Source organism: Crinia signifera, chromosome 3 (genome assembly GCF_055691185.1).
Source record: "Crinia signifera chromosome 3, ASM5569118v1, whole genome shotgun sequence".
NCBI classification, from domain to species: Eukaryota; Metazoa; Chordata; class Amphibia; order Anura; family Myobatrachidae; genus Crinia; species Crinia signifera.
The window spans coordinates 227,232,029-227,257,781 of NC_139219.1; the positions used below are offsets into that span (position 1 = coordinate 227,232,029).

Sequence of the window (25,753 nt, forward strand, 5' to 3'; positions counted from 1 at the left end):
GCCACATACAGTACAGATCCGCGGCCCGACGCGTTTCGTCCCTTAGGACTTCATCGGGGGCAATGAATCAATCGATTAGGTGAAAGTGATCTCTCAAACCAGATGGTAGCAGACACAATCACAAGTAAAGTGGCAGTATTCAATATGATGTTCCTCTGTCCACAGTAGCAAATTTATACAGCCTCGATTTAGGTGAGAGTGGTCTCTCAAACCAGATAATAGAAAACAAATTCACAAATAAAGTTGCAGTATTCAATGTGGCATTCCTCTATCCACAGTTGCAGATTTATACAGCCTCTCAATGTAAAATGAACCATGAATCACAGCATCTCCTGGATACTGGCTCCAGGAGATCTAAGTATAGTGCACCCCTATTCTTTCTTTCTATCTGTTTCCCACCTGTGCCTTTACTAACAGCGAGGTACTATAAAGGTGCTGCTCCCTTAAGGGCATTATTGGAGCCACTATTCCTTCTATATATATATATATATATATATATATATATATATATATATATATATATATAATCTATCTATCTATATATAGAGAATATAGGCCCTTATTCTGATCGGTGCGTACATTACCGAATTCTTACGGAGCGGGCCGCACACAACGCTATGCGGACATCAACCGTAGAAACGCCCATTGAGCCCCCGCATTCGGACGGACGCACTCTTTAAGAACAGGGCGTGTGTACGGACGACATAAAAATCGTGCGTGTGCGGTGGACACGTACAGATTCGGCACGGTCTTACAGTGTAAGCACGGTCTTACCGCGTTAGAACGTACGGTAACCTGGCCGTAGGCACCGATGCGGAGTATTTACGCTCAATACAACAGTATTTTTCGGAGCACACACAGCGAACACATGACCCACTTATGCAATTAGGCAACCTCATTAAAAAGGGATTGTTGTCTATTTGAATCAATTAAATCCTAATATATACTGAAACACATTACTACTATATTCATTACACACATTAAGCCTTACAGCATGTGAACATAACATATTCTATATACAGTATGTACAGTTTGCTTATTTAAAACATTATAAACAAGTTACACATATACTTTTACATTTTTAAAAAGCACACAGACAACTTCGAACTGTAATTAACTATTTATTAATGTTAAGAAACATAGAAATTTAAGACAAAATAAATAAATTAATTTGCGCCATCGGAATGTAATATATATGGTCGACGAGTATTAGATCGATGGTGTTTTGGTCGAAGCCGTTAGTCAGACTGTACGGTTTTCTCGAAAGTGTATAGATAGACAGTAGCATATGGTCGATCATAATTAGATCGAAATATGCAAGGTCGAACGGCAGAAAGGTAGACCGCTATTATGTCGACCTGTATCTAGGTCGACCGCATTTTTATCGACAAGTACGAGGTCGTTAATTGCTAGGTCGTCCGCTATTAGGTTGACCGTTAAATATGTCGACCGTTTCCATGTCGAAAATTACAAGGTCGATCAACAATAGGTGGGCCGCTATAAGGTCAACAAGTGCAAAGTCAACTGTTTATAATTTGAGCACATTTAGGACGCCTTACACAAGGTTCACCGTTAATAGGTTGACACATAAACCACGTTGTACAGCAGTATTCTGACGTGGCACCACAAGTGCCACAATGACCTGGCACTGCTTAGCGCTGCCCACCCCCATTACACCATCACCCATGAAGCTCTCCACCCCTGGGAACCTTCCATCTCACTAGCTGCACCCATTAAATACAGCACACCTATTGCCGGCTAAATGCAGACTCCCCAAGTCTCCCCATAGAGTCACACAGCCTCCCGTCTACATTTAGAAGCTCAACTCCACTCTAGCGCATTGCCGGGCCCTATCATGACTGCGGCGCCCAGTAGGCAGCTGCCCAGGGTGCCGGGATCTCAGGGGGGCGCTAAAGTCTGCCTATCAAATATTCCAGGATTTCTTTGGAGGATCCCTGTTGTACTTAATGCAGCAGGCTGCTCTGGAACCTCTGAGACCTCCCCCACACTTTCCCTAGAGGCATACTTCCCTACTTTGGTGCCTAAGAAGACTTATACTGGCCCTTGTGGCACCACAAGTACCACAATGACTTGGCACTGCTCAGCGCTGCAAACACCCATTACACTGTCACCCATGAAGCTCTCCACCCCTGGGATCCCTCCATCTCCCTAGCTGCACCCATTAAATACGGCACACCTATTGCCGCCTAAATGCAGACTCCCCAAGTCTCCCCATAGAGTCACACAGCCTCCCGTCTACATGTAGAAGCTTATTCCACGCTAGTTGATAGCGCTTTGCCGGGCTCTGCTATTACTGTGGCACTACAAGTGCCAGAATGATCTGGCACTGCTCAGCGCTGCAAACACCCATTACACTGTCACCCATGAAGCTCTCCACCCCTGGGAACCTTCCATCTCACTAGCTGCACCCATTAAATACGGCACACCTATTGCCGCCTAAATGCAGACTCCCCAAGTCTCCCTATAGAGTCACACAGCCTCCCGTCTACATGTAGAAGCTTATTCCACGCTAGTTGATAGCGCTTTGCCGGGCTCTGTCATTACTGTGGCACTACAAGTGCCAGAATGACCTGGCACTGTGCAGCACTGCAAACACCCATTACACTGTCACCCATGAAGGGCTCCACCCCTGGGATCCCTCCATCTCCCTAGCTGCACCCAATAAAGACGTCACCCCTAAGCACCCCTATACCAGACTAAATCCAGACTCCCCCAACTCACACAGACTCCCGTCTACATGTAGAAGCTCATTCCACGCTAGTTGATAGCGCTTTGCCGGGCTCTGTCATTACTGTGGCACTACAAGTGCCAGAATGACCTGGCACTGTGCAGCACTGCAAACACCCATTACACTGTCACCCATGAAGGGCTCCACCCCTGGGATCCCTCCAACTTATGTTACATTCGACCTATAAGGTTTCGATGTAATGTAAGTGTCGACCTTTACAGTGTCTGTGAAGTGGTGTCGACCTAAGTTCGTTCGATCTTCCCGTGATCGACCAAATGACCGTATACCATTTGCCTTTTAGCTACACCATAGTCCTGTGCAGTATGAGCTAACATATATATATATATATATATATATATATATATGTATATATATATATAATGTAGAATTCAAGTGAACAGCCTAATACCTAGTTCCCTCTGCAGGCCACTTCAACCCTGACTGGGTTTTGTAGCAATTAAACCACACATTTGGGGGAAACAAAAAAACATTTATTAAATGAACTTAGCAAAAAAATTATAATTCGCCACAAAAAAAGGAAGCATAGCAGCAAGAAAATTAAATAATATATAATAAAAACATGTATTGTAGACATACATAGCCACAGCAGAATCATTAGGAACACATCAGGTGGCTTCACAACAAAAGTAGAGCACCAACACTTCAAGCACAGCAGACAGTAATGGTAGCCAAAAGAGGGCAACAGGGGAACCAAACATGACATTCGAACCGAGGGCAAATGTGGGTACCCTCTGCACGGAATTGGACACAGGAAGCTGACACACACAGCTCAATGAAAGATTTGGGAAGACATAAGGGTGGAGATTAATGCGGACACAAGTTCATTTGCGGGCACGTTTGCCCCTGCCAGGCTCCTTGCCACGTGCAGCAGCTCTTCTGGCACGGCCACGGCCACGGTCAGATGGTGGGCCAGGTGGAGCACATGCTGGGGAGGTGGGGGATCGTCTTCCCCCTCTGGCAGCAGGGAGTGCTGATGGTGGTAATGCACCAGAAACGGATGACATTAGGACCCTATTGCTGGCAACTAGCTCCACCTTAAGCTCATTATGGTGGAGGAGGAGGTCGTTTTGCCGCAGGGCTTGATCAGCCAGCACCTGCAGGCTAGCAGCAATTGATTGCTGTGTGGCAGCCATAGCCTGCAGGCTCACAGCGATAGTCTGCTGGCTGCTGACCAAACCCTGCAACACCTCCTCGGTCCTACGCACCCGCTCTGATGCCGACTCTCCCTGCTGCACAATATTGCCAAGCACATGCCCCCACGTGGACAATTCAGCCGCGGACAGTGGCTGCTGCTGCAGGGGCCTGGTAGTGGTGGCAGGTGGCACAGACTCCTCAACCTCCTCAAGAGATTCTTGACCAAGCGGTGGGGATGCTGGTGAAAGAGAAAATTACAATTACAACACATTACATGCAAAATTAGAACCAGCTACTTATGGCATGGCAAATAATTACCTTCAAGCACAGAAGCCATGACTTCCGCTGGGGACTCGCTGTCTATGTTGCTCACCCCCCGGACCTCCTCAACTGCAATGCAGCACTGTGCCATCTCCTCCAGAGGGGTGAGCTTCAGCTTAGATGGCATGGGGCCAGCCCAGGAGGTGTGGCTGTGTTCCCACCGCTGGGTCAATTTCTTCTTGAGGTTGGTTTTGAAGTCGTGCCACCTGCAAGCAAAGTTTACATATTAATACATGTCACTCCTCATGTTTGCTGTAGCACCCATTGCAATCTGCAACATAATACAACATGTGCCTCATGACACCAAACTTACATTATATTAAATTTGAAAACCAACCCTTACAAGATACACTCACACTCACCCTACAATAACTATCAATGAAATGACATGGCAAACATGTCTGTGCCTCCAAGCAACGTGACCGGCCATTGACCAACTTCATCAAATATCTAATGTGAACATTACTGGTCTTGTACTGCTCAAATGTAACACACATGAACTTGCCTCTTCTTAACGTGCTCCGTCTCACAAACTTGTGGAGCCACCGCATTAATCTCCGCCGTTATGTCCTCCCAGATCTTCCATCTCCTTGTGTGTGTCAGCCGGTCCTGTGGACACTCGATCCAATCCCGTGCGCGGGGCACCAGGATGGCAAGCTCCTGCGGTTCGTATGCCATGTTTCTGGTGGTTGGTTCCTCTGTTGCCCTATTTCGGCCACGGCCACGACCACGGCCACCTGTCGCTGTACTGGAAGTGCTGGCCAGGCTACTCTGTTGGGAAGCCATCTGCTGTGTTCCCAATGATTCTCCTGAGGCTGAAGATGGGCCAGCTACCGATTGGGATGATGTAGAAGGCCCATCTGGCTGCTCTTCCCCCAATGGCTGGTCTGGGTTGATGGGGACATAGGTGGTGCTGGAATCCATTCTGGCAAATAGGTCCTGCAACTCCTGCTCCTCCTCAGATTGAGATGCAGACATGTGTGCAACCACATTGCATTGGTCTAACACACCTTTATATCCTATTTCTGTATTTGGCGTACATCAGCGACACCCTGCGTTCCGTACGGCAGCGTCAACCGTGCGGCGCATAGGCCACGCCCCTAGGTGGGTAAATTTTATGGCTAAAAACCCGGGAAACTTAGTAAGTCTGATTTAGTAGGTAAATGCAGATTTGTACACCAATGACCAAATAAAACTGAGTTCAGACATGAAATGTATATGTTAATGTGGTATCCGGTCATTTGGTCGATCACGGGAAGAACAAACGAACTTAGGTCGACACCACTTCACAGACACTGTAAAGGTCGACACTTACATTACATCGAAACCTTATAGGTCGAATGTAACATAAGTTGGAGGGATCCCAGGGGTGGAGCCCTTCATGGGTGACAGTGTAATGGGTGTTTGCAGTGCTGCACAGTGCCAGGTCATTCTGGCACTTGTAGTGCCACAGTAATGACAGAGCCCGGCAAAGCGCTATCAACTAGCGTGGAATAAGCTTCTACATGTAGACGGGAGGCTGTGTGACTCTATGGGGAGACTTGGGGAGTCTGCATTTAGGCGGCAATAGGTGTGCCGTATTTAATGGGTGCAGCTAGGGAGATGGAGGGATCCCAGGGGTGGAGAGCTTCATGGGTGACAGTGTAATGGGTGTTTGCAGCGCTGAGCAGTGCCAGGTCATTGTGGTACTTGTGGTGCCACAGTAATAACAGAGCCCGGCAAAGCGCTATCAACTAGCGTGGAATAAGCTTCTACATGTAGACGGGAGGCTGTGTGACTCTATGGGGAGACTTGGGGAGTCTGCATTTAGGCGGCAATAGGTGTGCCGTATTTAATGGGTGCAGCTAGGGAGATGGAGGGATCCCAGGGGTGGAGAGCTTCATGGGTGACAGTGTAATGGGTGTTTGCAGCGCTGAGCAGTGCCAGGTCATTCTGGCACTTGTGGTGCCACAAGGGCCGGTATAAGTCTTCTTAGGCACCAAAGTAGAGAAGTATGCCTCTAGGGAAAGTGTGGGGGAGGTCTCAGAGGTTCCAGAGCAGCCTGCTGCATTAAGTACAACAGGGATCCTCCAAAGAAATCCTGGAATATTTGATAGGCAGACTTTAGCGCCCCCCTGAGATCCCGGCACCCTGGGCAGCTGCCTACTGGGCGCCGCAGTCATGATAGGGCCCGGCAATGCGCTAGAGTGGAGTTGAGCTTCTAAATGTAGACGGGAGGCTGTGTGACTCTATGGGGAGACTTGGGGAGTCTGCATTTAGCCGGCAATAGGTGTGCTGTATTTAATGGGTGCAGCTAGTGAGATGGAAGGTTCCCAGGGGTGGAGAGCTTCATGGGTGATGGTGTAATGGGGGTGGGCAGCGCTAAGCAGTGCCAGGTCATTGTGGCACTTGTGGTGCCACGTCAGAATACTGCTGTACAACGTGGTTTATGTGTCAACCTATTAACGGTGAACCTTGTGTAAGGCGTCCTAAATGTGCTCAAATCATAAACAGTTGACTTTGCACTTGTTGACCTTATAGCGGCCCACCTATTGTTGATCGACCTTGTAATTTTCGACATGGAAACGGTTGACATATTTAACGGTCAACCTAATAGCGGACGACCTAGCAATTAACGACCTCGTACATGTCGATAAAAATGCGGTCGACCTAGATACAGGTCGACATAATAGCGGTCTACCTTTCTGCCGTAAGACCTTGCATATTTCGATCTAACTATGATGGACCATATGCTACTGTCTATCTATACACTTTCGATAAAACCGTACAGTCTGACTAACGGCTTCGTCCAAAACACCGTCGATCTAATACTCGGCGACCATATATATTACTATTAAGTTGTGTTCATTATTTGCAGTGTAAAAGTGTGTGAAAAGTACAGCATATATGTGTGTGTGTTTAGTAATGTTCCATTTAAGCTGCAATGGTTCTAATTGAAGCAGTGACAAGCGTGTAATTCACAAGGAATGAGTTATGGAGTGGATTGTATTGTGTTCACCTGACAATGGTTTCAGTGATTAGGTGTTCCGAATGCCTAGCGCATGACCGAGTGGTGTCCGCAAAGCAATATTTGCTTATGGACACCGCCTATTTCTTGCCTTTTTGTTCGCGTGCATTCGGTGTGCTGTCCGAATGCACGCCTACCAAAATAAGTGCACTCCCCCGTGTCCGCCCATGTTTCCGCCCAGTTTAGCCCACTTTGAAACTACGCCCCTGTGTCATTCCGAATGATGCCCATAATACGCCCATATTTCACGAGTGATTGCGGTGCACATTTCTGTGCGGTATTAGTGAGAACAAGTACGGCGACCATGCGTGGCACATGCGCATAGTGTTCCTCGCGCTTGCGCAGACGGCTAAAAAACGGCATCCGAAAGTATACGGAAAGTTACGCACCAACCAGAATAAGGGCCATAGAGAGATAGATATATGGATCTATCTATCTATCTATCTATCTATCTATATATATATATATATATATATATATAAACATATGGGATCTGTACACACAGTCAGACTGCCATATATACACACACACTTACTGTAGATAGAAAGTTGTTTAGTTAAATGTGACTTGGCGTGAGTATGTGTTATAAGCTCTGGCAGAAGTACAGTAGCAGTCTATGGCAAGACTCTGTGGAGACATTTTCCATGGGAACCAACAAATGACAGCTTTGTTCCTGCACCAAACCCTGAGAGGGTTATATATACTACTACTATAACAGGGCGGCCAGCCATGAGAAAATAACTGGGTGGTTCAACCATTATGAACACAAGCAGCTTCACACACTAAGGGGTCGATTTATCACAATCCGCACCCTCAGACGCGGATGTGCTGAGATAATATCGGTCTAATTCACATTGCGATAATTGATTATGCTGTATGGAAGAATTTTTGCATGCAAGGACCGTGCTTGTCAGAAAGCTCCATGTGATGCCATTCATTTTCATCTATATAATAAGTTGAAGAGTGTGTGTGCGTGCGTGTGTGCGTGTCTGTCGCATTGCTGAATAATATCACAAGCATGAGCTGCGCATACATCATCGCCTGATATCACACCACCAACACCATCACCCCATCCCAACCCCCCCACCACAATCGCCTACACTGGGGACTGGTGATAGGAGCTGCTGGACATGACTCCCTGATTCTGTGGGTATGGATCGTTTGGTCGACAAGTTTTAAGTAAACTGACATAAGATCGACCACTATTGGTCAACAGGCATTTGCCAGACACATGAAAAAGGTCAACATGCATCAGGTCGATAGGTTCAAAACATTGATAATAGCAAAAGGTCACATGAAAAAGGATGGACATAATTTTTTTTTTTTTTTTTTTGTGTCTATGTTGGTGTCTATTATATTAGCCATCCACATCCACTGGGATTGGAAAGTATGAACAAGTCCTTTTTTTTTAAACGTGCTAAACTTAACTTAACCAATGCCCGGCATGCCTAACTCTAACCCCCACTAACCCTAACCGTGTCCTAAGTGCCTGTCTCTCCCTCACCGCAGCCCAACCTTAACCCCCCCCCCCCCCCCCCCTGCAGCTTAACTCTAGGTCCCCCCACTATGCATTCCAACAGTCGAGATTCTGGCGCTGGTCTTCAGTCGGTAGGATGGATGCCCATGTCAGTATACGGAAAGCATTACTTTTAAATAAACTAGACCTCTCTCTCTCCTTCTCTCTCTCTCTCTATGTATATAAAACATATAAAAAACTGGAAGCGGCACTCAGGAGTCTTCAATATTCTTATTGAAGACTCCTGAGTGCCGCTTCCAGTTTTTCGTGGGAGGCCCGGCGGCGAGCAGGTTCCGGCGTCGGGTATGATGTGGGAGGATGTGGGAGGCCCGGTGGCAAACAGGTTCCGGCGCTGGTGGTCAGCGCTGCGGCCTGCGCAGCATGACCTATGATGGAGACACGCAGCGCAGACCGCACGCCGGGCAGTGTCTGAGCGAGCGATACATTATGCCACACACAGCCATTTCTCTGAAACATGATGCAGCTCACCACAATGCCTATGATACTATGCTGCACACTGTAATGCCCCTGACACATTATGCCACACATTGCAATGCCCCTCACACCTAATGCATACCTCCCAACTTTGGCAGTGGAGAAAGGAATATATTTGCGTGCCAGAGGCAACATTTTTTGGGCGCCGTTTTGTCGCTGTCAGGGCATGGCCAGTGCTGTGTGAACTGCTGGCCATGCCCTCAGCCTCCCTGCCTGATTAGACGCATGCAGTGTCTTAGTCCCGCAGGACCGTCCCAAAAAAATGGGATGTCACACAAACGTCGATACACACTGACTATGCCACACCACATTGCCCCCCACAGTAAGGATTTTAATAGATTATAAATTACCTGCTTGTTGCCAAGGGGGTTAATGTCCGTTGCCAAGGGGGTTAATGTCCGTTGCCAAGGTGGTTAATGTCTGTTGCCAAGGGGGGTTAATGTCCGTTGCCAAGGGGGGGTTAATGTGCGTTGCCAGGGGTTCTTGCTCGTTGCCAAGGGGGGGGGGGGTTTAATGTGCGTTGCCAGGGGTTCTTGCTCGTTGCCAAGGGGGGGTTAATGTGCGTTGCCAGGGATTCTTGCTCGTTGCCAAGGGATTAATATGAATTGCCAGGGGTTATTGCTTGTTGCCAACGGGTTTAAATTTGTTCCCACGGTTAATGCTCATTGCCAAGGGGGGTTAATGTCCGTTTCCAGGGGTTCTTGCTCGTTGCAAAGGGGGGTTTATTGTCCATTGCCAGGGGTTCTTGCTCATTGCCAAGGGGTTAATATGCGTTGAAAGGGGTTATTGGATGTTGCCAAGGGGTTAATATTTTTTGCCAGGGGTTAATGCTCGTTGCCAAGGGGGATTTCCGTTGCCAGGGGTTCTAGCTCATTGCCAAGGGGTTAATATGTGCCCGGCCACCCGCCCATCAGCTGCCCCTGCTTTACCCTGCCTTCCCCTGCGCACAGAGAGACAGACGCTAGAAGTCATTTTTCACTTCCAGCGTCTCTGACAGGGAGCACAGCCCGGCAGCGTTACCAGGAAGTGCAGAGCTGTGCTTCCTGTTGGACGCTAGAGGTGAACTATGACTTCTAGCGTCTGTCTCTCTGTGTGCAGGGGAAGGAGAGACAGAGGAAGGCAGGGGCAGCTGACGGGCGGGTGGCCGGACACATGGGCGGGCGGGTGGCCGGACACATGGGCGTGCGGGTCCTTGTCATCCCGGCGCACCCGCAGCCCAATAAATATTTTTGTCCACCGGACCCGGGCCCCCCTGGCCGGCCCGGGCCCAGGTAAAATGTACCCGCCCCCCCCTGCCTCTCGGCGGCCCTGGCTATGGGGCCCAGAGGTGAGGGGAGCCCATCTTTGCTGTCTAAGTAATATGTTTTACATACCATTATAACTATCAGTTGGTAAATAGGGGGCCCATACAAACTTTTGCTATGGGGCCCACAATTATCTAGGTACACCTCTGCATAAGCCGTAGATGTACTGTATAAGGACACATCTGTATATCAAAGGTACACACAGTAAAAGGAATTAGGTACAATCAGGGAGCTTGCTACACTCTTCAGGGAGATTAGTGTTATTTCAGGGTGAGTTGGCAAGTATGCTATAAATAAGTACACAGCTTCACATTGCCTTTCTGCTTAATCTGAACATGGACTACATTAAACTATGTATTTCATCCGTCCGGGACTGCCAGCTTCCTGTAAAAAAACACCATGCAGTTCTAGCTGGCTTCTATGAGCTGCAGCCAATGCAGCCCATAGCAGCCACATATATGTGCATGTGCAGTACCATCACTGATACTGCATTTGTGCAGGGCCCAATGCCTGTCAACTGCATGGTACAGGCGCCATAACCCTGAATGGTAATGGGTGAGACCCAGAAGCTTAGCCAGCGGCATACCCGTCCTATGGTCAGGTAGGAGCTCCCACTGCTGCTCTTCCAGGATATGTGCATACAGAGCTGGCTCTACCATTAGGCAGCTGCCTAGGGAGCTGCGATATGGGGGGGGGGGGGGATTGAGTCTTCTTATCACAAAATTAAGACATCGTTGTTGTACTTAATGTAGGTGGGGGCTGTGGAACTTCTGAGACACCACTTCTACTTTCACTTGAGAGGCTGGAACATGGGCATTGGTGGCAGTATGTGGGAGCAGTAGGATGCCTAGAAGACTTCTTAATATAACACTGCCATTTATCTGAGCCTCAAGACGCATCTAATTTTCCTTGAACTACCCAGCCAGCTCTCCAGGAGTCTTTCCATCCAATGTTGTACTTGATGTGCTATTTTTACATGTGATTTATTGCATGTGATTAATCTGATGGGCTGTATTACAGGGGCTGGCAAATAAGGCTCTATAAAGCAAATTGCATGCGATATATCACAGGTGCTATAAACACCCAGGATGTGAACCTGATGCCTGCGATTCCGATTAATCCTCCGGGCAGTAGGTCCGATCTCCATCCCAATGTGCACAGGACTGCGCATCAGATTGGATGGGATGTCAAACACATGCGATTTTACCGCTTTTCAGCCGAACTGTCAGCCTGATCCGTGGGAATCGTATCAAAAGTGTCAAAATGGCACTAGTTGTATGGCCAGCTTTACACCAGCCCTGTGTGAATAGTATGTGCCAAAAGCACCAAAGGACTGATGGACTGATAATAAGGAGAGAGAAAAGTACCAACCAATCAGCTCCTACAGATGGGGCGCCTCTCAGCCAGCGCTGGGGCTTACCAGAATGTCCCCACTGTCAAGATGGCTCTCCATCTGACTGGGACATGTGAGCGTCTGACACGCACGTGCGTCCCAGGTTTTTCCGACGGTGGGGGATGGAAACCCAGGCCGGATCAGGGGGGTGCAGGGTAGCAGCGGCGACTGACGGAGAGGTGGCAGGGACCAACAGGGAACTCCGTTGAGACGGGGTGCGCAAGAGCATATTGTGCGCACATGCCCCCTTCAGGGTAAATGAGAGGGCTTCCTTCTGTACCTATCATTTTGTAAAACACAGCCTATAAAATGTCAAACTCTTTTCACTTTATCTCTCTCCAAACTATGAAACATATGCCTTTATTTCATTGCAGTCCACGCCCATATTTTCCAATAAGGCACTGACCCTAATGTTTGTTTACATAGGAGAAAATCATGCAATGTGTTCTTCGCTCAGCCCCTTTTTAGCTGGAAAGGAAAGACCTTATGTGGTTGTGAATAATTTATATCTCTGGAGACCAGGCTCAAGTAAGAAAACAAGTGTTACCATGACAACCTGTTGTATCTACAGTATCCCTGAGGTTCCCTCTTTACTAAGGTATGACTCATAAAGCTGACATAGTAGAACAGATTCCGCTTATTCACAGGGCTATTATAGCAAAGCTCTGCAGCACTGCCAAAATGTTTTAATAGAAACATAAAACTTGACAGAAGAGAAGAGCTACTGGACACACCTAGTCTGCTTCTTCCACTATTGTTCTAACATCTCAGACTATACTTCAGCCACGAGGAATTATTACATTTACAATATACAGCTATTGCGTAAAGATATGTAAACATAGTTTTTAAGGCACTACTACCGCGAGGCCACGCCCTGTTTTCACCGCTGTGGGGAGCTGCTGGCTATGCCCCCCGCCCCTCTGGCTGCATGAATAGATGCACAGCCCCTATTCACGGTGACAGGGGGAAACCCCAAAAGGCCCCCCACGGGCCCGTGGCGGGAAGCAGGACTGTCCAAAAAAAAAAAGGGACATTCCCGCGAAAAGTGGGACAGTTGGAAGGTATGATGTACTGTAGGTGTACATGTATGAGACACTGGTTTACATAGTGTAACAGTCACTAGACTGATACAACAAATGATTTAATGATTTAGTTCGGTGGTCGCGAATCTATCTACACACGTGCATGTGGTGAAATCTGAAAGCGCTGGCATTCTCTGCTTGAGCTGGATGTCCTGTGCCAAGGGGATGCCGTAGTATGATTGACTCATGACTTACTAAGATGGGAGTTCTATTTCAGATGGGATGTTACTATAGGCAACCAATCAGAATCTACTTCTACTTATTTAGCATCATCTAGAACAGGCATTCCCAACCACGGTCCTCAAGGCACACCAACGGTGTAGGTTTTAGTGATATCCAGAATTCAGCACAGGTGACTTAATTAGTACCTGAGTGATTCTGATTAAACCATCTGTGCTGAAGCCTGGATATCACTAAAACCTGCACTGTTGGTGTGCCTTGAGGACCGTGGTTGGGAATGCCTGCTCTAGAAGATAATAGATAGTATCTCATTGGTTGCACGTAGCAAAATCCCAAGTGAAATAGAACTCCCATCTTAGTAAATTTCCCGCCATGTATCTACAGTAACCAATCCTATATGTGGTGTTCAGCATGCAATTTGTAAGAATGAAATAAGTTCTTATCTGAAATAGACAGATGAAACAAAAATGTAGTCAGCGCACCTGTACTTGAAATGAATGCAAAGACAGAAATGAGCACAAATGAGACGGAAAAACTGAAAGCTTTCCGTCTCACCTCAGGAGTTGTCATCCAACGGAAATCAATAAAAGGTGTTGGTGGAGTTGATTATGACAAGTCAAAATAGGAAAAACAGTTCATGATTGCAGCACCTCTGGCTGCATGAATAGATGCACAGCGCCTATTCACGGGTGACAGGGGGGGACTCTCAAAAGCCCCCCCCCCCCCCCACCCCCCTTCCCCCGCAAGAGTCGCTTGCTAAATATTCTAAAGTGATGGTTCTGCATATGATAATTCAGACATGGAAACTCAAGTGTGCAGGCAAGTATTTGCTTATACATAAACAGACACCAGTCATTATGCTGGGTACACACCCACAGAGTTATCTGTCCAATCTATCTGGTGGGGGGGGGAAATCTGGCAATGTATGGGAGCATATGAGATTCAACCATTTGCTCCCAAATGCTGGAAAACAATGGTAATTCAAGTAAATTGGTTAAAGTTGTTTGATTTATGAAATTAAACCAGACAATCATTTTTACCATTTTCCAGTGTTTGGGGGCAATTGATTGATTGTCATTTCCTCCCATACATTCCCAGATTTTTGTTCCCACCAGATAGATTGGACAGATACATCTTTGTGTGTGTACTCAGCTTTACATTAAAGGCTATATGCTTTATACTTAATTAGATTACACTGTACCCTGCTTTTGCAAACCTTCCCTTTCGTTAATAACACTCTTTACAACCAAACTCCTTAAACACAAAGCGGGAAATTTACTAAGATGTGTATTCTACTTCACATGTGATGTTGCTATGGGCAACCAATCAGAATCTACTTCTTATTTATTTAGCACCCTCTGGAAGATAGTAGACAGGATCTGATTGGTTGCCCATAGCAACATCACATGTGAAGTAGAATACACATCTTAGTAAATTTCCCCCAAAGTGTCGGCTGTGAATGGAATGCAAACAGAATGGTAATGCCACACTGTAAGCCCAACTATTAGTACCAACTCTGTGTTGGTGCCCATTAATCTGAATGTGTTGTACTGTATTTAATTAGGGAACTTATCAATAAAGACTTTAACGTTTACATGATATATATCTAAAAATCAGTAAATATTTGTATTTTTTCTTCTACTATTTGTCCTTTATAGTTTCTGCCTTTTCCTGGCTTCTCCTATCATCTGGGTTATTTCAGAGATGAGCAATGGAGCACCTGAACTGTATATGTATGGTTTAAGTGTCAAAAATGCATTTAATAGGTTTGGACATGAATTTCTTCTTCATGATGACAATTCCCCTACACATCTTCACATGAACACTCTTCTGGTCTAGTGACTAAACACCATCTAAATGTAATGCCTTGCGTCTTTACCTTCACTATTACTTTCATCAAAAGCCTGTCACCTTCGATCCTGCCCAATTCTTCACATTCCCCCAAATGCAACATGATGTGACTAGCACCTCAGAAATATCTCCTGTGTGTGTTCTTAATGAATACAACTACTAGATCATAAAAACATAGACTTCTTTTTTTTGTACTTAATGCCACACTTTGCAAACTGGCACTGATTCAATTCATGTTCAGTATGGTTGGCAGATGGATTTTCCTCACTGATCATTTTACTACTGTTATATTTATTACCAGTCTTTGGCCTGGGTGCCAATTTCTTCCATGATATAATTTAAAATTCTTATAAATATTTGACAAGTTTCATGGCTGGCTGACTTAACAAAACAAAGATTTGTGCCTTAAGGGCTATTTCACACGCTCCGGCTCCTGCCGGGCGGCTAAACCCCTGCACGGCCAAAAGCCGTGCCGCACACACAGTAGTTAATAATGGACATGATTGTGTCCATTCACACGGGACGTCCATGCCCCGGCCGCAGCCGGATCCCACCACTGGAAAGGACAGCTGCCGGGCTGTGGCCATCCCCTCCATTGTAAAAATCTCAGTGCGGCACGGTTTCTTGGGGATTCGCCGCCCGGCAGGAGCTGGAGCGTGTGAATTAGCCCTAAAGAGTCTTCTCATATATGTGTTCATCATCCCAGCGGCCAATGTTTACTATCCCAACATCGTTTAGGATGCCGGCACCAGAATTCCGACATCCGGGATGCTATAGGTTGTATATTGGGAAACTCTCGCATGATGCCGGGTAAGGGGGGAGTTAGGTATAGACACTATAGGGTAGGGATGCCAATCCCAGGGCATTTTTTCAATCCCAGGATTATGGATTAAAAAATGCTTAATCTCGGGATTGGCTTCCCTATTAAAAAAAATGCCCCAGGTGTTGTGACAGAGACTGGCAAGTGGAGCGCGGGATCGAGACAAAGGCTTCTTTCATCCACACTCAGGCAAAAAGTACATGATCAGACATGCGTTAACTTGTAGTACAGCGTTTGTAGTGTACATGGTCAAATGGCCTTTGCTACATCGGCAAAACCATCCGCCCCTTTAAGAAGCAAATGGCCATGCATCGCACAACAATTAGAGCTGCTTTGGCAGGTAAACCATCTGACCAGCCTCTTGCCAAGCATTTTTTAGAGATGAAACACAACTTATCCAGCTTTAAGCATGTCATAATTGATCATGTGCCTGAAGATAAGAGACGTGGAGATAGACATAAAAGTCTTCTGCGCTTGGAATCTAAGTGGATCTATCTACTTGATACAGTGAAACCAAAGGTGCTTAATGACCAGTTTAATATGAGTATTTTTTCTAACCAGTAACAATACATTCAGATCCAAATTGCCCATGAGTGAAATTGCCCAATATATTGATCCCTTTAGTGGAACAGGCACCTAGTCTAATACATATAAATTACTGATGTATATACCGTTTTTTGTGTATTTGAGTGTTAGTCTTGTAGTAGTTATGATATCTACATGTATGCTTTGCATTTTATACCTTGTCAATGCATTATTTATACATATACAACACTTTGCTGGCAATAGACATCGTTGAATTAATACATCATATACCTTTGAAAAAGCTGTTCCTGAAGGACAGCGAAACGCGTCAGGAGCTGCCACACCCTCTTGCCCCCAACAGCCACTCAACGCATTTGCACTTTATCTCTTGGGATCCAACCAGCCGCCTCCACCAGTGGACCGGATAATACATCTACAGTGCCACAATTGGTCTTTTCCTCATGTTCCAGCAATAAGGGATGATACAGCGAACACGCTATCCAAAAAGGATGTAAAGATCTCCCAAAGGAACCTACCAAAAGGACTGTACCGGTAACTATACCTAATCTAAATACTCCTTGGATAAGGGAAGTTTGTTATCCCCTGTTATACCAACTGGTCCCTTGCTTTACCATCTGGCGGCATCAATAGGAGCGGATCCCCTTCTTTGTTTCCCCCCCTGAAAAACTTATCGCTACAAGTGGCCTGGTGGGCAGTGAGCTTTGTTTTTAATCCTTAATTTTTAATGAAATTTAACATGTATGTGTACCAATAAATGTAATTTTCTTTTCCAAAATCCTCATTGGTTATAGCGCTACCTTTTTCTTTGCATTATTTATACATATACAACACTTTGCTGGCAATAGACATCGTTGTATTAACAAGTGAGGTCTATGTTTTAGCAGAGTTGAAAGTCCCGCATTGCCAGGGTTACCGCCGAAGTGAATGCGACAGGGAGATCTGAGAGGGTAACACCCGGAACTTCCTGCAGACGCGCACGTCGGGGGCCGTGACAGCCAGGAACACTTGTATTTAAGGTGAGTAATGTCTTGTATGTTTGATTATATGTTGCCTGATGAAGGGCTGTAATAAATAAGCCCGGTAGCTTGCAGTAACCCTTGTGGTCTGTGGTCGTCTTACTTCAGAAGTCCGTGGGTGCACGCATATTGAAGAGTATGTATTGAAAGTATGCTAGAGCACCACGGCAATTGCATTGCTGAAGGAGGGTGCCGGTCTATTGGAAATTTATCTTGTCAGAGTCCCAGTGATGAAACGCGTCAGTGCGTGGCCTGTGACGCTCTACCCGATCTCTATGCTGTCTCCAGTCATTTACAGCTGACGCCGGTGTCTCCACGATTCCCTGCTACCAGCAGCGCAAACCAGCGCATGTTAGCCGCAGTTCCCTGGAGTCTCCTACACGCCCGTCCTGGACGAGTGAGCAGCATTGCCTTGTTGTGTATATATATATTTACGCCTTGTGGTAACCAGCCCACAGTGTTTTTCTATTTGGAACGAGCAACTGCTTTTACTGTGGATCATTGTCTTTGTGGGATCCAATAAATTTACTCTTTTAATGCACCATGAAGCGCCCTCTTCTATCCTCTTTGTTTTAGATATGTCTATGCCCTTTGAGACCCTGGGCATTCGTGTTTTCACGAGAGGAGGAGCCGCAGTTCAGTAATTTGGACTTTGGTGGAATTTAGACCTTTGGATTTGGTCTCTCTCAGCTGGTCTCAGTTTGTAATCAGCGCTCCTAAACAACGCTTTTGTTCTCTCTCTCTCTCTCTCTCTCTCTCTCTCTCTCTCTCTCTCTCTATATATATATATATATATATATATATATATATATATATATAAATATATTGTTTATACACACACACAGATTTATAGACCACCTATACTTATAAAAATCGAAAGTGGATTTGGACACCAATCTCCTTTCGCCATCATTTTTCACTTAGGGGACAATTTAAACTTGTTCGTACAGGTCCAAATTTGGCCCCATCACTGATGTTTATTGTCTGCGCATGCACATTGTCGTCAATGTGCATGTTCAGGCACCAACTGCGAGAGCCTTCGGCTAAGTTTCTCATCGAGGTGGAACTGATCAATATGCAGCACATCGCCTCTGAGACTAGGCACCTATCAGATAACACTACCTCACTGCACCTTTCCATGCTATAGCATCTGGGATAATGGCCATGTCAGCCCACCCCTTGAGTTGTCACTAAATCATGTGTATTACAGGTAACAATGGAAGTCTGAGGGAGTATAAGCACCACCCAATGGCAAAATAAAAGAAAGAAACCCGCCACCCCTACCGAAAAATAAAAAAGATCACATACAGATGTAGCCGCTGTCATTCACCTGGGGGCTGGCGATAGAATTGCCAGCCTCCATCAGCCCCCGCTAACTGACAGAAGGTGGTGTGTGCACATGAGACGCTTGCGTGCCCCATTCCGATGCAGCTCTCTGCCGCCTCCCCATCGCTCACTGTACTCCACTAACCCTGACCATCTCCCTGAAGCGGAGATGGGCAGTGATTCTACAACGGGGACTCCTTGTGCTGTATGAGAGGCGCTCCATCCGTAAGCTTGTAAAACTAGTGTTCTGTAGAATGACAAACATGAATAAAAGAGAAAAAATAGCAGAGTAGATATATCTGCCAACAGAGTCTGTTTTTAGTAATGTGTTGCAAATTCATGGAAAACAACTAAATTCCCTTTATGATTCTTGTCTTTAAACATTACTTTCTAATCATAGGATGCGTTGCTGAATAGGCTTTTTTTTGCTGACAGCACTCTTCCACATGAGTGCTGTACACCTGTGAGGATCTGTTTTGTGTCCCAAAGAAAAAAAGATAATAAGAGTGCCAAATCAACTCTATTCTTAAGGAAACAATATAATAATTAGCCATTGCTTTAGTTATCATTTTAAAGCAACGATATTATCTGGTAACAGAAACTGGTTACAGAATAGCCGGATACTAATGAAGAACATCTGACTGTCTCTGAAATAAATTTATCAAATTTGTTCTGGATATTTCCTCTAAAATCTGAAACTTCCTATAATCCTCTTAAAACCATGAACACATTATTTCCCCTTGTGATTCAATTGTGAATGAACCATTAGCTCCTACTGATGTTTATCTGAGGCTTCTGGATGCTTTTCACTTGATTAATCTCTAAACAGGCTATAGTGATAGCAACAGGTTACAGACAATTCTATTACCAAATGGTTTAGAATGAAGCATTGGAGAAAAAAAAATAAAAGGTTTGAATTTTCTATATTTAGTAGCTGTATAAGAGCTTTTTCTGACTTTTTTTTAGGACAGCCAAGCTAATGCAATTAAGGCAAAACTGAAGTAAAAGTCGAACCATGGCCACAGGGAGATTTATTTCAGACACTGTCTGCATGGAGAAATCTCATCTAAGAATGAAGTGAGCTCTATACAACCTATTCACTGTAACATGCTCACATGAGGCACTTGCATTCATTCCAGAAGTATTAAAAGTTCTAGGACCAAGATGATAACACTCAATGTATGTGTGTATGTGTATATATATATATATATATATTTATATAGATAGATAGATTGTAAGCTCTTCGGAGCAGGGCCCTCTTCCCTCCTGTTGTCAAAGCCCTCTTCTCTTCACATTTCACTCACAGCTCTCCCATACTCAAACACTCAGCGACCATCTTCGTCCGCATACTCATCTCCATCATTTGCCACCAGCCCCTAGTAGCGCATTGGTCAAGTCCTCACTACTTATATTTAAGCTGTAATGTGTATTGAATTGTGGCATTCATTTTACCTGTGCTCTATACCTGTCTTCATTTACTGTAATGTTAAGTTTGTCTCCCTGTACTGTTACTTTGTATGGCGCTGCAAAACACTTGTGGCGCCTTATAAATAAAATTATATATATATATATATATATATATATATATATATATATACATATATACAGTTTCTCATAGAATCACGGCACTCACCAAAACAGCAGTAGATCAATGCTTTTTATTCCATCACAATAGTTGGTGGTAAGCCGACGTTTCGGACCTGTCAAGGCCCTTATTCATGGCAGTCCAACTCCCACATAAAAAAATGCAAAGTTGCATTTCTTATGTGGGAGTTGGACTGCCATGAATAAGGGCCTGGACAGGTCCGAAACATCGGCTTACCACCAACTATTGTGATGGAATAAAAAGCATTGATCTACTGCTGTTTTGGTGAGTGCCCTGATTCTATGAGAAACTGTGGATTTGGACCGTATATTCAAATGCGAGCCTGATGGGAGCACCACTCAAAGGATTAATAGTAGCCGTGAGTGCATTGGACATATGTTCCATTGGACATATATATGAACAGATTTAAAGGCTACCTGTCTTTTTGTTGCTGAAGTCCCGAGTGCCCTTTGATATATATATATATATATATATATATATATATATATATATATAGAGTCCAGGCAATTCGCACACTTAGCAAAACATCGTTAGAGTGCAAAGGCCACATAAAAATAAGTTAGAAAAACAAGGAAGCCAGCACATCCATTCCAAAAGGAAAAAAGTTTTTTATATGAAGTAAAGTGCAAAAAACAGGGACACATCATGGAGGGTATGGGTCAATGCATGGTTACAGTCCAGATACAATGTTACCGCAGTCCAGAGAAATAGCATGATGGTCCACTTTCAAGCCACTGATGCCCATCAGTGGCTTGAAAGTGGACCATCATGCTATTTCTCTGGACTGCGGTAACATTGTATCTGGACTGTAACCATGCATTGACCCATACCCTCCATGATGTGTCCCTGTTTTTTGCACTTTACTTCATATAAAAAACTTTTTTCCTTTTGGAATGGATGTGCTGGCTTCCTTGTTTTTATATATATATATATATATATATATATATATATATATATATATATATAACATTGGAAAGTTGATGCCCATGATGAAGGTGCATCATCTTGCACCGAAACAGCTGTCGGTATGATCGCTGAGAGGAGATTCAGGGTGGCGTTTTGTACCATGCTTTCTACCACGCCGAGTTGCTAAGTATTCCCTGCTCCCTATGCTTTTATGCATTTAGGGGGAAATTTACTAAAGGAAATTTGTAAAAAAAATAGGTGTATTTGTATCCAGAAATACACTTATTTTTGACATTTACTGTACCAAAAATACGGCAATTCGTAGTCGTATTGATGTGCTATCAATACGAATACGAATTGCCGTATTTTCGGGATAGTAAATGTCAAAAATAAGTGTATTTCTGGATACAAATACACCTATTTTTTACAAATTTCCTTTAGTAAATTTCCCCCTTTATGTCTGTTTTTGCACTTATATGCCATTAAAATGATCTTTTGATATTTTTTCACAAAACCCGGATGTTGCTGGTTTATTAATACAGCATGTATTATACCATTTGAAACCTGGCACTCCGGTACTTGACTTGACTTGAGTGTGCAGCCTGGCCTCAGGACTGACATATATATATATATATATATATATATATATATATATATTAAGAATAATAACCAACATTGGCAAAGTAATTTTGCAGCAGTAACCTGTGAGCAGGACTCAAATATGTACGGTATTGTTACTTGACATTGATGTGACATAACAGCAATTCAGAGCTCAAGGCCAATCATACATTTATTTTGTCAGCAGCAACTAGAGGTTGTGTACTAGTAAAGACTGAATAGACACATTGAGGCATTACTTTGTCTAGCTCAGTGGTTCCCAAACTGTGCGCCTAGGCTCCCTGGGGTGCCTCGGGACACTTGCAGGGGTGCCTCGGGTTGGTCGTCCAGGACCAATTCAAATTGTTTATGATCAATTATTTCTGGACAAAACCAGTGCAGGTGGCTGCTAATCATAAAATGTGTACAATCAGAACCAAATCCTGCCCTTTACCACATAACTGAACCGAAGAAGCACATATAAACACAATCTACTTAATTTGATATATATATTTTTTTTGGGGCCTAGGGGTGCCTTGGAAAAATTCGGATACTCTAGGGTGCCGTGATTAGAAAAAGATTGGGAACCCCTGGTCTAGCTTATACTGTTTCCATGAAAGGTACAGAGATAAAACTAACAATATAATTTCAAATCATACACTGTATAACTCCAAGAATTCACTCATACAAGATAAACAAATAGCCTAAAGTAACTTGTCTAAAATTAAATGAATATAAATTGTGGCTGGAACAAAATAAGTTGTGAAAAACTTTTTTTTTACATTAAGTTAACACAAAATCACCACTGGCTTAATCAGCAACACAAAATATGATCAGGAAAACAGCCAAAATAGAACATTCATTTATTATACCTCAGTCACATGACCTGCGGTCATACGAAAAATATCCTACATAGTATAAGACTAATGCTGCTCCTCGCCTTTATGGGAGGGATTCAAGTGTCGTGTGCGCCAGCTGCCACTAGATGGTGCCTGACGGAGCACTTCAAGAGTTGCTCCATTTGGGAATACCCAGCCACCAGCCCTGACATTGCTGTCATGTGGTTTTCATGGGTTGATAACTAGTATTTTAATAAAATACCATAGAAATACCCAGCCAAAATCAGAAGAAAGTTTCACAGGCCTAAAAAGTTCTTCTCGCAGAGCACATAAGTCAATGAACTGTAACCATAATTCAGATGGAGCCCGAAACATTATTTTTCTTAATCGTTTCCTATTAATCTGCTAAACAGATATTGTATGTCTAACCCCCATGTCCTTAAAAGAAAAGGCAAAAGTGATTATATTCACAATTTAAAAGTTAATAAGCACATTGCAGATATTTGACAGTTTTATTACTTTTAATATGAGATTATTTTAGGACAAAGCTTATATTGAGTCATTTTTAAATGATCTTGAGCAGTAATGACATTCAAATTTAAATAAAAAGCCTCAGTAACTTCTATACATGTACAGTACACGGCAAATTCCTCAGCTCTCAGAAAAGTTTGCACAGGATATCGATTGCACATTTAAACCCCAGAAAATGCACAAGTCTATCCTGAGCTGTCCGTGGTGCTGAACCATACTTCAGTTCACAACACTTGTTGCTTGTTTTACAAAACAAGCTACAAGTGTTAAAACAAAAATAGACATTATGACTGCTAGGCGACAACTTTAAAAAGTTTCAGCTAACCCAGATATACTAATCTTGACATGCACTAATTTATGGTATAACCTACAATTCATCTTTTCTCTAAAAATCTGAAACTTTCTGAGCTTTCATAAAGAAATTGAATGCTATACTTACCCAATGATGTCTTTCTGACAAGATAAAGAATGGATTAAATGAATAGCTAGGGTGTGATCATGTTCTGAGGTAATTGGTTACCTGCATCATTTTATCTACACTAATTAATTAGTTTGGCTGAGCTGTCAGCTATCTCCTTTCATTGTGACTATGTATGTGTAGATGAGGCAATTCCAGCAGGCCTTCCTCTAATGGATGAAAAACACTGAAGAGGAAGCAAACTGCAATGCATTCTCTTAAAGGCTGCTCATTCAATCAGCGACAGAAAACCCTGCATACACTGAGAGAGAGAGAGAGAGAGGACTTCAGATTCTTAACTCACCACTTGAATTCTTGCTCTGTTTCAGGCGCTTTCCACATAGACACTGCAGCATATGCACGCCTTTCTTCAGGAAATGCCCAAGAATCTTCATTGATTGACTTTTTTCTGATTCCTTGACAGATTCACAATGTGAAGGAGTCAGCAGCACATTATCCAGTACATGGGTCTCACAGTCGTGGAATCGACTGGGGTTTGCTTTTGCCGGTAGCCTTTCAAGATCAGAGGATTAAAAACTGTTCAAACGTGACATGTTGGGACTTTTCAATGAAGGCAGTTTGCCAAAAGGGGCAGAGCCTGGGAGATCTTTGTGGGGACGTCAGACGGAAAACACTGAATCTCCTCCTAGCCCTGCCTTCCTCAACAAAGGCTGAGGCTCTCTAAACAACAGCAGCCACTGCACACAGCTCCGTCTATACTTGGTAGGAGGAGGAATTAAAACAGGATAATTGAACAAACAGATAGAAGAAAATATGTGATTGTCACTGGGCAAACAAGTTAAGAGGTCTCTGTGCATGGGATACAATGTTTATGTACACAGTGTCACACCATCCTATTTAAGGCTGGGTACTCAATTTGCAGGTGGACAGAGATTTGTGTAATAGTAATGGGAGTAGACAGGCATTATTCATGACTGTCTTCCTCATTGTGTCTGCCTGGATAAGTGAGATTTGCTGTATTCTCTGTCACTCCCTATAGTATCCTGCACCACTTTGCATTGAGTACTTATGAGACAGAAAGTCCAATCTACTGTAACACAAACAAATGTGCATACAGTGTATGTATTTCGGAGATGTGGGGTTTATAAAGAATTGCACTAAATTTGAAGCATCTTCTGCTTTGCTGTTTCAAAGAAGATGCAACAGGTTACAGTGCATGGTGCTTAAGTGCAGACCGTCGGAAGAGAAAACTGTACAGTTGATGTATATAAGACCGTCGTACATGCCATCAGCAATATTCTGGAGAGATTCATTTTAAAGATGATTTCATTAGTCAGCATACAAGATCAATATAAATATTTTTTTCTTGATATCCTCTCGGCAATCATATAGGTAGAACACTAATAGATTGTGTAGTTGCTTCTGTATTATAATTGAATTTAGTCTGTTTACAATAAGTCCCACCTTTAATAAACGAATAAAATATTTGCTGCCACACCCATCTGCAGGCTCATATAAAGACTTTGGTGTGCGATGCTGAAAGGGAAAGGTTAATGTGGAACAGACTTGTTGCTGGGTTGCAGCTGCAGTTAGACAAGTTCTTTCTGATCTACAGCTCCATACAGACAAATACTGTATATTGTGGATAAAATGAATTGTGGAAGAGAACAGATCTCTATTGCTTGTACTGCAAAAAAAATATCAAATTGTTCTTAAACGTAAAGCATTTTCCAGCACATGGAATGAAAATAGACATGTCAAACAACAAACATGACCTGGATATGTCAGTTTACAAATCTGCACCCACAGCAACCTGTTGGCATACAAGACTGATGCTGAGCTTATGCTATCAAGAACGTTGCTAAAGGTGAAGAAATAATACCGGGGTAGCCAACTCCAGTTCTCGAGAGCTACCAACAGTTAATGTTTTCCAGATCTCCTCACAGAATCACAAGTGAAGTAATTAGCTCCAGCTGTGGATCCTTTTAAAATGTGTCAGCTAGTAATGAGTGCACCTGTGCAGCAGCTGGGATGTCTGGAAAATGTGAACTGTTGGTAGCTCTCGAGGACTGGAGTTGGCTACCACTGAAATAAT

The 25,753-nt window shown here is 44.1% G+C and overlaps 1 protein-coding gene across 2 annotated transcripts in view; it reads right to left on the reverse strand.

Annotated features, from left to right (window-relative positions):
- FGF12 (fibroblast growth factor 12) overlaps positions 1 to 25,753 on the reverse strand; it is a 472,084-nt gene that overhangs the window by 309,563 nt on the left and 136,768 nt on the right. The window contains exon 1 of one of the 2 annotated variants that reach the window (XM_083177551.1): positions 24,002 to 24,271. The exons of the other annotated variant lie outside the window; for it this stretch is intronic. Within the exon in view, the coding sequence (XP_083033677.1) occupies positions 24,002 to 24,092 (91 nt within the window). The 5' untranslated portion in view covers positions 24,093 to 24,271. Of the gene's footprint in view, positions 1 to 24,001; positions 24,272 to 25,753 lie in introns of those variants that run through there. 2 annotated transcript variants of the gene reach the window in all.